At 36.2% G+C, this 13,254-nt stretch overlaps 1 protein-coding gene across 1 annotated transcript in view; it reads right to left on the bottom strand.

Moving 5' to 3' along the window:
* The window catches only part of Ap3s1 (adaptor related protein complex 3 sigma 1 subunit), an 80,232-nt gene that overhangs the window by 31,113 nt on the left and 35,865 nt on the right, over positions 1–13,254 (bottom strand). Inside the window, exons 2-3 of the mRNA XM_004640594.2 lie at positions 11,471–11,562; positions 7,807–7,918 (exon numbers count right to left, since the gene is read on the bottom strand). Coding sequence (XP_004640651.1) covers positions 7,807–7,918; positions 11,471–11,562 — 204 coding nt within the window. The remainder of the gene's footprint in view (positions 1–7,806; positions 7,919–11,470; positions 11,563–13,254) is intronic.

The raw sequence follows: 13,254 nt of genomic DNA, 5'->3' as shown, positions 1-13,254 counted from the left end.
CACTATAATGGAGCATTAGTTTAAATGAATATTCTAACACTGTGATCAAACATCTTGTTGTAAACCTAAAGAGAAGTTTTGCTATCTCAATTGTTTTTTACTGTAAATGAACAAAATTGGTATAAAAACTGTTACATAGTTTTATAGAAAATAACAGGAATTTAAAATTATTGAATGAATAATTTGGAACTACCCAATAAACTTATGTCTCTTCATTGGTACAGCATAATAAACAGAACAATTATTACTGCTTATAAACTTAATGTTAATATTTAATGAACCTCTTACTATAAATATTTTAACATGTCTGATGAAGACATGCTACAACAGAAAGCCAACTATTAATTGGAATTTTCTTATATCTCAGTCAGTATCACACCAAAGTATCAGGACTAAAAAAAGGACTGTCCTCTTTATAACTTATGAGTTAAAAAAGCAAACAACTGATTATTCAAAGAAATGACATAGTGAAAGTTGTGCACAGAATTTACTAATAATGTCTTCTTAATGTTTTACACAAGGTATTAAGACAAATCTGAGACAACAAATGCATACTTTAAGAACAGTAAAGTTTTGCATAAAAATACATGCTTCTAACTAGATGCAGTGGTGCATGCCTATAATCCCAGCACTGGGTGAAGCTAAGGCAGAAAGATCCAAGCTTGAATACAGCGTGGGAAAGTTAGTGAGATCTTGTCTAAAAAAATAAGCAGGGCTGGGTACTATGTCACTTAGTGGTAGAGTGCCTAGGGGTGTGACCCTTAATACTCCAATCAATCCATAAGTACAGAAATATGTAAATACTATTGAAATAGATATGGTTTATACTGGCTGGGATGACAGACATGGCAGAATTCCAGAATCTACACAATACCTCCTCTCCAGACCCTGTACATAAAGTTCTCCTAGGTTCCCACAAAGTATGCACAGAATATAAAGACACATGCCATGAAAACCCCACTATTATGTCTCTTTAAAATAGCCTGCCCTGAATCTCCTATATCCAGGATATATTTTTATTTTTGCTTTTAATTTTTCCTTTTTTGTTTTGCCCAGATTGACTCCACAGAGCCAGTTTCTTCCTTCTTTCTTTCTTTTTTTTTTTTAAAGTATTGGTACAGGGTCTCACAGTGCAACTTGGACTCACAAGTGATCCTCCTGCTTACAGCCTCCACAGGCTGGAATTATAAGGCATGTGCCACTAGGCCCAGACTCTGTCACTGCCTGGGCATGCCCATGGGCAGAGCCCGTGTGGCATTTGGTCCCAGGGTTGAACCCTGGTCCCTGCACACTCACTTTGCAAATAAGTTTTGTTACTATTATAGTTTGTCTTGTTCAGTTCTTGTTACAGACAAGAAACACACAGTAATGTTTAAATTGTAAGCCATTTCTAAAAGGAGCTACCAAATAATATTTTCACATAGCCAAAGTTCAGATACCAGCAGACCAAGACAATGCCCATAGTGGGAATATTTTTTTTCTCTCTGTGAGGTCTGTCTTTTGTCTTTCCTTTTTTTTTTTTTTTTTTTTTTTCCTTTTCTAACTCTGTCCCCTAGGTTGTGATTATAGGGGGCTCTTCTCAGCCCTAGATTTAAAAGATCTGTTTTTTTTTTCTATTCTCCCATATCTAGACTCTCAATTTATTTGCCTTTGAATGGAATAATACTCTAGTTTGCAGGCCCAGATATGCAGAATAGGCTACAAAAAACTTCAGATGGTCCCACAAACACCTATGGTCTCACTGCTAGACATGTCCATATCTGTGTTCAACAATCAGGACACAGAGGAAGGACATGGCTCACGGGTGAGCCAATTCAACTCACTATTGATACAAGCGTAAGTTCATTCTGTTTTGATTTCCTGCTCTGGAAAGCTCTCCTCTAAGTCTGCCCAAAGTCAGCCACTCTTGTGAACAAATAATATCCCAAAACTGTGCCAGCGGGCAGGGTATCAGTGACCTGCCTCTTCAAGATCCTGAAGAGATGAAATTCACTGATGAACGGCTTTGTCCAAAAAGGACAAGGAAAGGCAGGTTATGCAGTTTTCACCTTATAACAAGCCACTGAAGCTAAGCCTCTCCTTCTAAGAACCTCTGCTCAAAAGGCAAACCTTACAGCTCTTATTCAGGCACTGGTACTAGGAAAAAGGCAGAAAGTTAAACATCATACAGATTCCAAATATGCTTTTCTGATGCTGCACACACACATACCAGGCTGGAAGGCAAGAGACTTACTATCATCTATAATACAAGGTGGCAAAGTCTATAACTCCAAGATGCAGTTCAAGAGGAAGTCCACAGCACTATCTTCACAAGCAGGTTTTTGTCATGCCCTGTAAAGGGGACCAATGAGCCATGTCTGAAGTCTCCTTGGGAAATAAAATGGCTAATAGGGAAGCAACATGGACAGCTTCACAACACTTGAGGACTATAGCCTTATGCCTACTTCCTGAGGAACCATTAAAACCAGTTTATATTTCTCAGGAAGATAAATAGGCCTTAGAACAAGGGGTAATTAAAAAGAGACTCTGGTGGTAGTTAAGAAACAAATTAGTCCTTCCTCAAGGGACACAGTGGAAGGCTACAAAAATGCTTTATGATTCTTTCCCTATGGGAAAAGCCGCTACATTGGAAATGGACGCTTGAGTTTTCATAGGACTAGCAGTAAGGCAACCACCAAAACAGGTCTGCATAGTTTGTTTACTCTGTGACTAGAATAACCCAAGCAAGCTAAAACTATCTTCTTTATTAGAACCTGCACTTAGAGGGCTGGCCAAATAGCTCAGCGGATTAAAGCGCCTGCAAGCAGGTACAGGGGCCAGTGGTTCAATCCCTGGGCCTACTGTGCAGGTCCTGTCCTCAGAGCGTGCTGAGATGGCAATTGAGACTGGGCATGGTGGAGCGTGTCCTTAAACTCAGCTCTTGGGAGGCTGTAAACAGGCAGATCACTATGAGTCCGATCTAGTAGTAAGACCCTGAACACCCTGTAGACCACTTCCCTAAAATACAAAAACAACAACAGAAAACAACCCTGCACACAGGAGAAGGACATATCTTGGAGAGGACTGTCAATTAGACTACACATATACCATGTGGAGGATTTAAACAAATGTTGATCCTAACTGACACCTTTACAGGCTGGACTGAAGCCTATCCTCTGTATTCAGAAAAGGATACTGAGGTAGTCAAGGTGCTTCTTAAATCCTCCTCAGATCTGGAATACCCCAGTCCTTCCAGAGCTCAGGGGGCTTTCTTATATTTCTCAAGTAACTCAAGGATTGTCAAAAGCTTCAAGAATAAAGTACTACATTCATTCTACTTGGTGGCCTAAATCTTCTGGAAAGGCTGTGGGGAAAAAATAAACCCTTCCACATTTTTGGTAGGAATGATAAACTAGTACAAACACCATGGGGAACAGTATGTAGACTCCTCAAAAAACTAAGACTAAAAAAGTGCATGAACCAGCTACTTCCCTTCTAGGTATGTTCCCAAAAGAGTTAAAGACATCATATTACAGGGATTCCCACGTTTATAGTGACACAACTACAGTCTTGTAAGAGCAAATTAAAGAAAGGAAAAAGATATATTTATGTATATATGCAGAATAATTTGGATAATTGTACTGCTGATTTCTTCTGGTCTTTTGAAAGGAGCAGTTAATGCTTTTTTTTATTCTTATTTTTTCTTTTTAATTACTTTTTATTTCGTTTTAAACCAATTTTGCACATTTATATGTGGTAACCTAAACAACTAATTTGAAGATAACATAACGCAATATAGCAATCATTGTTGAATTCCTGTTAATTTGTTTAGTGAAATTTTGTATTGTTTTTAATGCTGTTTTTTTATTACTGTTTTGTATTCTTTAAAAAACATAAAGAAGGCTGGCCTGAGAGCTCAGTGAATAAAAGTGTCTGCTTAGGCAGAGTGCAGAGGCTGGGGTTTGATCCACAGTGTGCCTTGCCAGCCCCACCTGCAGGGCACACTGAGACAGTGATTGAGACTAGGTGAGGTGGCGCACGCCTATAATCCCAGCGCTTGAGAGGCTGAAAACAGGAAAATCACTATAAGTACGATCTACGTAGTGAGACCCTATAGATCCTGTCCTAAATACAGAAAAATAAAATTTAAAAAAAGCAAATAACATAAAGTAGGTTATTATATGATACTATTTAGATGGTAATAGGTGTTTTAAGAACATAGAAACAGGGAAGGGGTTAGAAAATATAGAAGAAAAAGTTTTAGAATCAATGGCCAAAAAATACCATATTGAGAAGGTAATATATGGGTCAAAATCTGAAAAACAAACAAACAAACAAACCCAGAATGAACAAGCCGTGGGACTATAAAACGTAAGAACATTTTAAGTGCAAAGTTCAGAAAGTACAGGGGCCAGGGAGATGGCTCAGTAGAGTAAGTGCTTCCCTGGTAAACTCAAGGGTCTGAGTTCAATCTGCTGTTCCACCAAAAAAAAAAAAAAAAAAAAAGAAAAGAAAATACAAGGCTGTGAGGTAGAAGCATGCCTGTTATTTCTAAGAAACAGCAAGCCAAGCAAGCAAGGAAAGGTGGAGCAGAGATAAAGGTAACAGAAAGAAGTCAGCTCCTGTGAGACCTCAAGGACAACTTGAAATTGGCTTTCCTCTGAATGCAAAGTGAAGTCACTGAAGATTGCAAAATAGAAGAATGTAAGATGCAGCATATTTTAATAGTATCACTATGGCTGTTGCATTGAATAAAAGCCAGAAAGAAAACAGAATAAAATAAAAACAGTGGAAGAAGGGAGATCAGCCAGGAAACTAACAATGCAAGCATAACTGTAGTGGCTTAGACCAAGATGCTAATAGTAGAAAGGACTCTAAGTGGCTAGGTTATGCAGATGCTATAGGATCTGCTGACAAAGTAGACAGTAGATAGGGGGATGGCAGCTAAAGAATGAAAGATAAATACCCATACACTGGCTGATTCAACTGGAAGAATAAAGTTGTTATTAATTGATAAGGGAAAACTGCAGGAGATATGTATTTTTGATGGACCATCTAGACCCCAGTTGGAGACACAGTAAATGTGAAATCTGTATAAGATACCCAGTAGAGATGTCCATTAGGTAATGGAGTAATTAATTAAGAAGAATTAAAAGCTAAGGTCTGGACTTAAACAGTTAAATTTTGGTGCCATCAACATACACATAATGTTAGAAGACAAACATAGAACCCCCGGGCATAGCCAACATTTGGAAGTAGGAGAAACAAAGCAAAGTGAAGTAACTAAAGGGGTGTGATAAAAATCAGGGGAGTAAGTGTCCTACACACAAAGGCAAGTAAATATTTCATGAAGCATGATCAACAATCCAAATTAAATGCTTCAGGCCAGCCAAATAGCTCAGCCGATTAAAGCGCCTGCAAGCATGTACAAGGGCGGGCTGAGACAGTGATTGAGATCGGGCGTGGTGGCACTGCCTGTAATCCCAGCTCTTGGGAGGCTGTAAACAGGAGAACCACTACGAGTCTGATCTAGTAGTGAGACCCTGAACACCCTGCAGACTCTTCCCTAAAAAATACAGAAAAATAAATAAAAATCCTTTAAAAAAAAAATCAAGTGTTTGCTTTAGCAGCACATATACTAAAATAAAGAAGCACTGATGAGAACCCTTGGATTCAGCAACACTGATAAGAATAATTCAAAAGATAGAAAAGAAATGATAACAAAAGGTAAGGATCGCCTTAGCTAGGAGCATGGTGATTTCTTTGCTCACAAAAGACAAAGTAGAGCACAATATAAGGGCACAGAAGTAGTTGGATAGACAATGGGGGTCTGTGGAAATTCTCCATCTGTAATACAGGAAGGAAACGTGGTAAGGTCCTAGAGATCTGAGGAAAGATGATGTGTCTGTAAGTCACCTAAGAGTACAAGAAAGTGAAGGACATAAAATGTGATTACTAAACAGCATAAAGGATGGGCTCAGTGACATTAGGGGTTGTATTAGTCACCTATGCACTGTTTTGCTGACATACATGACTTCAGAAAGGAAAAGTTTACTTTGGCTCAGTTGCATAGATTTCAGCCTATGATTGGCTCTAACGTAGAAACATTACGGCGAAAGGGTATAGCAGAAAAAAAGAGGCTTATGCCATGACACCCAGGAAGCAGAATGGCAGGGAAAGAAGCCAAGAAAAAGATAATACTTCAAAAGCACCACACCCAGTGACCACTTCTTCCAACTCTGCCTCACTTCGTAAGTGCTACCTACGAACTTGCCACTATGTTCATCCACTGTTAGATTAGTGCCCCTATGGTCTAGTCACCTCTCTAGTGTCTCTTAATCTGGTCAGGCTGCCAGTCAAAACTGGCCACTACAAGGAATCATGGATTTTAAATGCGACCAGGAGGTCTGACTTTTCTTCTAGATATTTTCATATATATGAGTACAGGCAAGGAGTTAACTGTATAGAATGATGTGATTATCATGACTGACCAAGGAATTTAAATTCAATAAGGAAAGGCAAGACATCACTAGGATCAAGGAGAGTAAAAAAATGATAGGAAAAACTGAGAGACCTAAAGTCTTGTTAGAGTAACAAAAATAGGGATATAAAAAGATCAAATGTAGCTGATAGAAGAAACTGAAATTGAGATTATTCACATGAACACTACTGAAATCACCAACAATTATGATACAAGCAGTCTTGAAATAAATGTTTGTGAATTGGGAAACAAACTCTTTTAAGAGACAATGCTCTGTGGGTTTCATATTTCTATGCGCATTGTGAGGAGAGTTATTCATGTCTCTGTTCTATACTACCTTTGGAAGTATGCTTGAAACAGCCTTGGAAAATATTATCTTCCACAGAAAAGGATAGGTTTACCTTCTTCTTCAGAAGAGATAATCTCTTCCTTCCAAACAGGGGCAGATACTCTGTACATGATTATAGAACACTGCAGTTCTCTAAGCCTGGGGTTCCTAAGCTGTGGCTCAGCCAACCAGGATCAGGTTTCACCTGGCCTTATTATTAGCCCTTTCATAGCTTGTGAGGAATCAGGGCAAGCATGCCATTATTTCTCCTCCCCTTCCCTCCCCTCTCTTCTCTTCTCTTCTCTTCCCTCCTACCCTCCATTCCTCCCTCCCTCCTTCTGGATAATGTCTTTGCTGTTAGTAATAAAGTTTTCACTTTTGGCCCACAAGTCTTCTACATTCTGCCAGGATCCATGAAACTGTGGTAGGTTAACTTGTCAGCTTACACACAGAATAATATTTCACATCCTTGATAGTTGTTGACAAAATCTCCAGTGAATAGAAGATAAAAAGAAATGACTGTAACCACAGGGGCAAAACATAAAATAACTTGATAACATGACATAAAATTGGGAAGTGTTGCAGAACAGAGAATGCTCTGGAAGAAATTTTTAAAAAAGAATTTTCTGAGGAGTAACCTTGAGTTTCAGAGACATTATTATGAAAGATCTTCAGGAGACAAGAAGAGACAGGCCACATTTGGACACATGGTGAGAGGTGCATGAATCTCAGGTTCCTTGTAGTAACTCAGGAACAGTGGGGTGTGTGTGTGTGTGTGTGTGTGTGTGGGCGCGTGTGCGTGCGTGTGTGTGAGGGAGAGAGAGAGAGAGAACATTAGCCTTAATCAGATTAGTATCCTTACTTTAGTATCCCTATCCTTCTTTATATATTCACCATCTATTATGGAACATTTATTCCTCACCAAACAAAACAACACCTTAGAAAAACTTGAAAAGCTTTAAAGAAAACATAAACCCAAAACTGTTATTTAACACAGTAAAAGCAAATGTTAACTTACTTGAATTAGATCTAAAATGCCAAGTTCACTTTCTGAAGAATCCACACAGAAGACAAAATATAGTGTCGCATAATGTCTATAAATCAGTTTGTTGTCAGATCCTCCAATTAATCTAAATGACAAAAATAGTTGGAATGTTATATGAGACACAATATAAAACATTTTCATTAGCTCAAATAAACTATTTAAAAGCTTTTTATAAAATGAAAAGTAATAATGGCATAGCACTAAAGTGAAATTATTGCAGAAACTAGGACAGTTTTTTTCTTTAGAAATATCAATTAAAAGAAGTCAGTGAAGTCAGCTTAATTTTAATTCATTCACTCATTCATTCATTCATAAAACTATTCACTGAGTTACTGCTATGTGCCAGACAACTGATAGAAGCAACAATCAACTAAGAAAATTATCAAATAGTGGAAAGTGCTACCCAGAGAGTCAAAACAGGGTAACATCATATTGATGGGTTCACTACTTTAGACTGAGGATTAAGAAAGTGACATTTAGCCTGAACTCTAATGGTTAGGAGGTGGCCATGAAAAAAATTAGAGAAGAGTGTTTCAGGTTAAGGTAACAACTAATAAAAAGACCATTTCATCAACAACAAAGTATGTTCAAGGAAGAAGTAGCCAGTGGACAAGAAAAGATTAGTAAACAAGAGGTCAAAGAAACAGGCAGAAATCAGATCATAGGGCATTTGTAAGTGCTTACTAGATTTAACTCCATAGGTCACAGTAAGTTACACATCTTAAGATTGATTACCAACTAGAAAACAAAGCAAAAAAAAAAAGGAATGACAATTCTTAAGTTTTAAATTTACCATCAAGATCTCCTCCAAAAAAACATCATTTCGAAATATAAATGCAAGGAGCTAAGAGATATTTCTTTCATAAATACTTTTATTTCTATTCACTAGAATTTTCGCATTTTATAAATAACTTAGGAATCATTCCAGACCTCTTATATTTTCCTAAATACAGTTTAGCTATATTATAATTAATTTTATAATAAAAATGTCACCTTCTCAAAAGACCCCTAAAACGCTAACCTAATTTAAAACCAATATTCAAAGTTACTTGAACATTCAAACACAGGAAAATAGCATATATTTCTTGGTAAATTTAACACTAAATTTCCAAATTCCACAAAACAACTTTTCTTAGTACACACTCTTATGTCCTACCATAACAAAAGTAGAAGTGATCTCTAAAAAGAATTAAGAATTTCTTCTATGCTAGTTTTCTAGAAAAGATATTTTAAAATAGGAACTTTAAATGATTTTGAGATTATATTTTAACTGTAGTTAAAATGATCACCTGAGACAGAAAGAATAAAAATAGTAGGCTTCATTTCATTCTGAAATAGCAATTTAGTATTTTCTTTTGCTTTGCTTTAAAAGGAAACCAAACTTTTGAATACTGCAAATTTCAAGACAACCTATAATGTTTCTAAAAGAAACCAAAGATACTGGTATGGCAAATATAAACCATACCTTTAAAAATAAAATTTTATCTTTAACTTAGAATAGGGATACACTGAAATGCAATATACTACATTATATAAAAACCACAAAATTTTAGCTATCTAAGTCCAAATTCCAGCTTACGTGAGAAAATTACAGTCCAACAGTTTGAAGGACCTATAGAAGTTTGGCAGGGACAAAACTAGGAGGAATCCAGATGTATCACCTCATCTCTGTTTACTTGCTACTTTTTATAAAGTTAGAAAATTCCAAACCATAATTTCTAGTTCAAACAGGTTCTTACATATCTATTACATGCACTGCATTGTTCTAGGTGATAACTTCCCTGTGAGATAAGAAATTAAGAGGCTAAGATGAAAGTTATGAAATGGCAACAGAAATGAAACTCATACAGTGATTTAAGAGGTCGAGAACAAGTACAATTCAAAAGGAGAAGGAGGCATACTTTATCCCAGCTGTTAAGAGTGGAAGTCTCTGCTCAGCAGTATCATGGACCTACTTCATTTCCTACACGAGAGGCTGAGACAAGAGAATCACTTGAGTCCACAAGCTGGAGACTATCACAGGCCACATAGAGACCTCCATCTCATAAATGAAGTTTCAAGTTTATAACACAACTTACAAATTATGAGTATGTACTATGCATTTATGTGTGATATGATACAAACTTAAGAAATTCAAGCTAACATGGGGGGGTGGGGTACCGGGCATCAAACTCAGAACCTTGTGTGTCAGGCAGAAACTTTCTACATGGTAAAAATTTATGATCAGATAAAAACAGGCTCTATTCACTGAACTATTTTTTCATATCATGTTCTATTACCACAACAATTTTTTCACATTTCAATCCCACATCGTAACTGCTAAAATATGGAAAAGTCCAGATTTCTCTGACTAATCTTTGGTTACTCATAATAATATTCATTTACAGTTTAAATTTTCAATAAGGAAACATTTTAGTTGTATTAATTATATAAACAGAGAGGAAATATTTATGACAATGTGAGAGTAGAGTGTTTTCACAGAATCCATAATTTAAAAGTATTTATAGCTGGGCATGGTGGTGCACGCCTATAATATCAGTATTTGGGAGGGTGAGGCAGAAAGATCACCATGAATTTGAGGCCAGCCTGAGCTACACAGTGAGTTTAAGGCCAACATAAACTACATAGCAAGACCCTATCTCAAATCCCAACCAAAGGTATTTATTTATATTTAAATCAGGCATGGTAGTGCACACCTGTAATCCCAGGATTGGGAGGCCAAGGCAAGAGAATTGCAGTGAGCTTGAGGTCAGTGTGGGCTCAACAGTGTATTCAAGTACAGCCCGAACTACACAGTAAAACCTTATTAAAAAAAAAAAAAAAGAAAGAAAGAAAGAAAAGAGAAAAAAAAGAAAAAAAAGAAAAAAAAAAAAGAAATGACCTGTAATCCCAGCTCTCAAGAGGCTGAGGCAGGAGGACTGCTGTACATTTGAGACCAGCCTGGACTACAAAATGAGCTCAAGGCCAACCTGAACTGCATAGCAAAACCTTGTCTCAAAAAGACCAAAAGAAAAAAAAAAAAGGAAATAAAATATTTGGCAAGCTAATTACAAGTAATTCTTACTCATTTCAAAGGTAGAAAATCTATTAGCTGGATTCTAATTTATCCTATAGGTATATAAATAGGTATGTACAGGTATTTGAAAAAACTTTACTCTTGTTTTTAATAATAAAAGGTATAATCTAAATGTTTAAAAACATTTATCCTAAGAAGTACCTTACAGTCACTAAAAGAATGAAACGCTTCTGTGTTTATAGAAAAAGCTTTGTAAACTACTAAGCAAAAACAAGCAAGATCTAGTGAGTATATAGTGTCATCTCATATATAAAATGAATTAAAGTTATACTTTTTATTAGCAAATGGAAAATAAATTTTCTAGAACGAATCATAAGAAATTGGGAAGACTAAGGTTGGGATAGGGAGACTCACTTAATAGTGTATTTATTACATGAATATATCATCTATATATAAACTACACAGCTTTAGGATAACTCCACAGCTTTAAAAAAATTCTTCAAACTGTGACAATTTGCCTAATCTAATTAATCAAAATGAATTTTTTAACCACAATTAGACTAAATAATACATATTTCAATCACTAAAAAATTAAAAACATCTATGAAATGTTTTACTTACAATCCTCCTTCTAGGAAATTACAAACATTTTCATCTCTCTTAGATACCAAATGGAAAGTCTCCCTGATGATTTGCTGTTGTGTATCTTCACTCTGAGAAAGAATAATTCATATACATTAGGATCAATTTCATAGGTTTAAAAGCATTTTTAGAATTTCACAAAATAAAAGGTAGCCTACAAAATCCTTCAACAAGAAGTGTCCTTGGAGAACTGACTTAAATTATACTTCACAGAAGCAAAATTTGACATTTTTCTAATGAAAAAGAAAAAAAAATCAACATCTTATAGTATAAGTTACTATAATAAAAGTAACAAATTTTCAAGCCAACAAGAAAACAATACAGGAAATTCATACACTAGTAAAACAGAATCTAAGCATCAACTGGTCAAAGCCTATTGGTTTACAACTTAATAAAGTGAAACATAGTCATAAAAGAAATTCATGTTTTTGATCTGTATCTGAATACTGTAGAAGTTTGTAGCTTCCAGTTAAGTCTAACCCTTATTATTTGCACACTGCCTTTAAAGGTTCTACACCACTCATTTTTTTATAAGCATGACCTAAAATCAAGAACCGACTGAATAAATGTTAAATTTACATCCTACTAAAAAGGAACTGACTTGCCTAACAAAACGTAAAGCTAGACAAGATCATAAAAAGGAAAAAAAAAATTACATACAAATTAAAATCACAAGATAAATACACAAGTGCTATATAACACCATCCAATCTTGAAAAAATATAGGAACAAACTTTCAACCCACCAGTTAGCTGTAGGGTAAACAGTGTAACCACTTGGGAAAAGTTTTATTAACTAGCATTTTTACTCCTAGATATTATTTTAAACAGTATGAAATCCCTGCTTTTGAAGATTAAAAGCAACTGAATCTTGGCAATAATGTAGATAACCTGTACACCAAAAGATACATAGAATGTTCATAAAAGCACTGTTGTAAAAAATGAAAGCAACCTTTATGTCCGCATTCACAAAACACCTAAAATATGAAATTACATTATAGTATACAATGAGCTTGTATTAAAAAGTGAGTTAGGGCCAGCCAGATAGCTCAGCAGACTAAAGCGCCTGCTTAGGGAGAGCATAGCAGCCAGGATTTGCTCTCTGACCTGTTGTGTCGGCCCCACCCCAGGGGTGTGCTGAGATAGGGACTGAAACTATGTGTGGTGGTGCACGCCTCTAAACCCAGCACTTGGGAGACTGAAAACAGGAGCATCACTAGGAGTCCAATCTATGTACTGAGACCCTGTAGACCCTGTAGACCTTGTACTAATACATAAAAAAAGTGAGTTATACTCTCAAATATGAATGACCCTTAAAATATTACTGTGGAAAAGACAGTCTTAGCACAGTGTGCTATGACAAAGTAGCTTAGAATTGTGTGGCCTAAGTAACAATTTACGTTCAGTTCTGGAGCCTCAACATTCACAGTCAAGGTGCAGCACAGTCACTGCTCATGAAGGACTCTGCTCTATCTTCTGGATAACAGCTTTTTTTACAAATGGAAAAGAAGAGAGCAAAAGCAAGTTCTCGAAACTCTCTTGTAAAGAAGTGGGTCCCCAGTCATATTATTTTCCAAAAACCCTATTTCTGAATACCGTCACTTTCAGGGTTGAGATTCCAACTTATGAATTTTGAGAAGACACAAGTTAGAAGTAGAACAAGTAAATATCAAAATGATAAATAATTATTCCATTAAAATAAAATTCAGAGACCCAGTCCTAGCCCAGGTCCGGTGAGTGTGTGGAGAGCTTCCTGCTAACCTGC

The sequence above is a fragment of the Octodon degus genome, unplaced genomic scaffold (genome assembly GCF_000260255.1).
Source record: "Octodon degus isolate 3935 unplaced genomic scaffold, OctDeg1.0 scaffold00124, whole genome shotgun sequence".
In the NCBI taxonomy this organism is placed as follows: domain Eukaryota; kingdom Metazoa; phylum Chordata; class Mammalia; order Rodentia; family Octodontidae; genus Octodon; species Octodon degus.
Note: the sequence above shows the minus strand (reverse complement) of the source record. Positions and strands in the feature narration are given on the sequence as shown.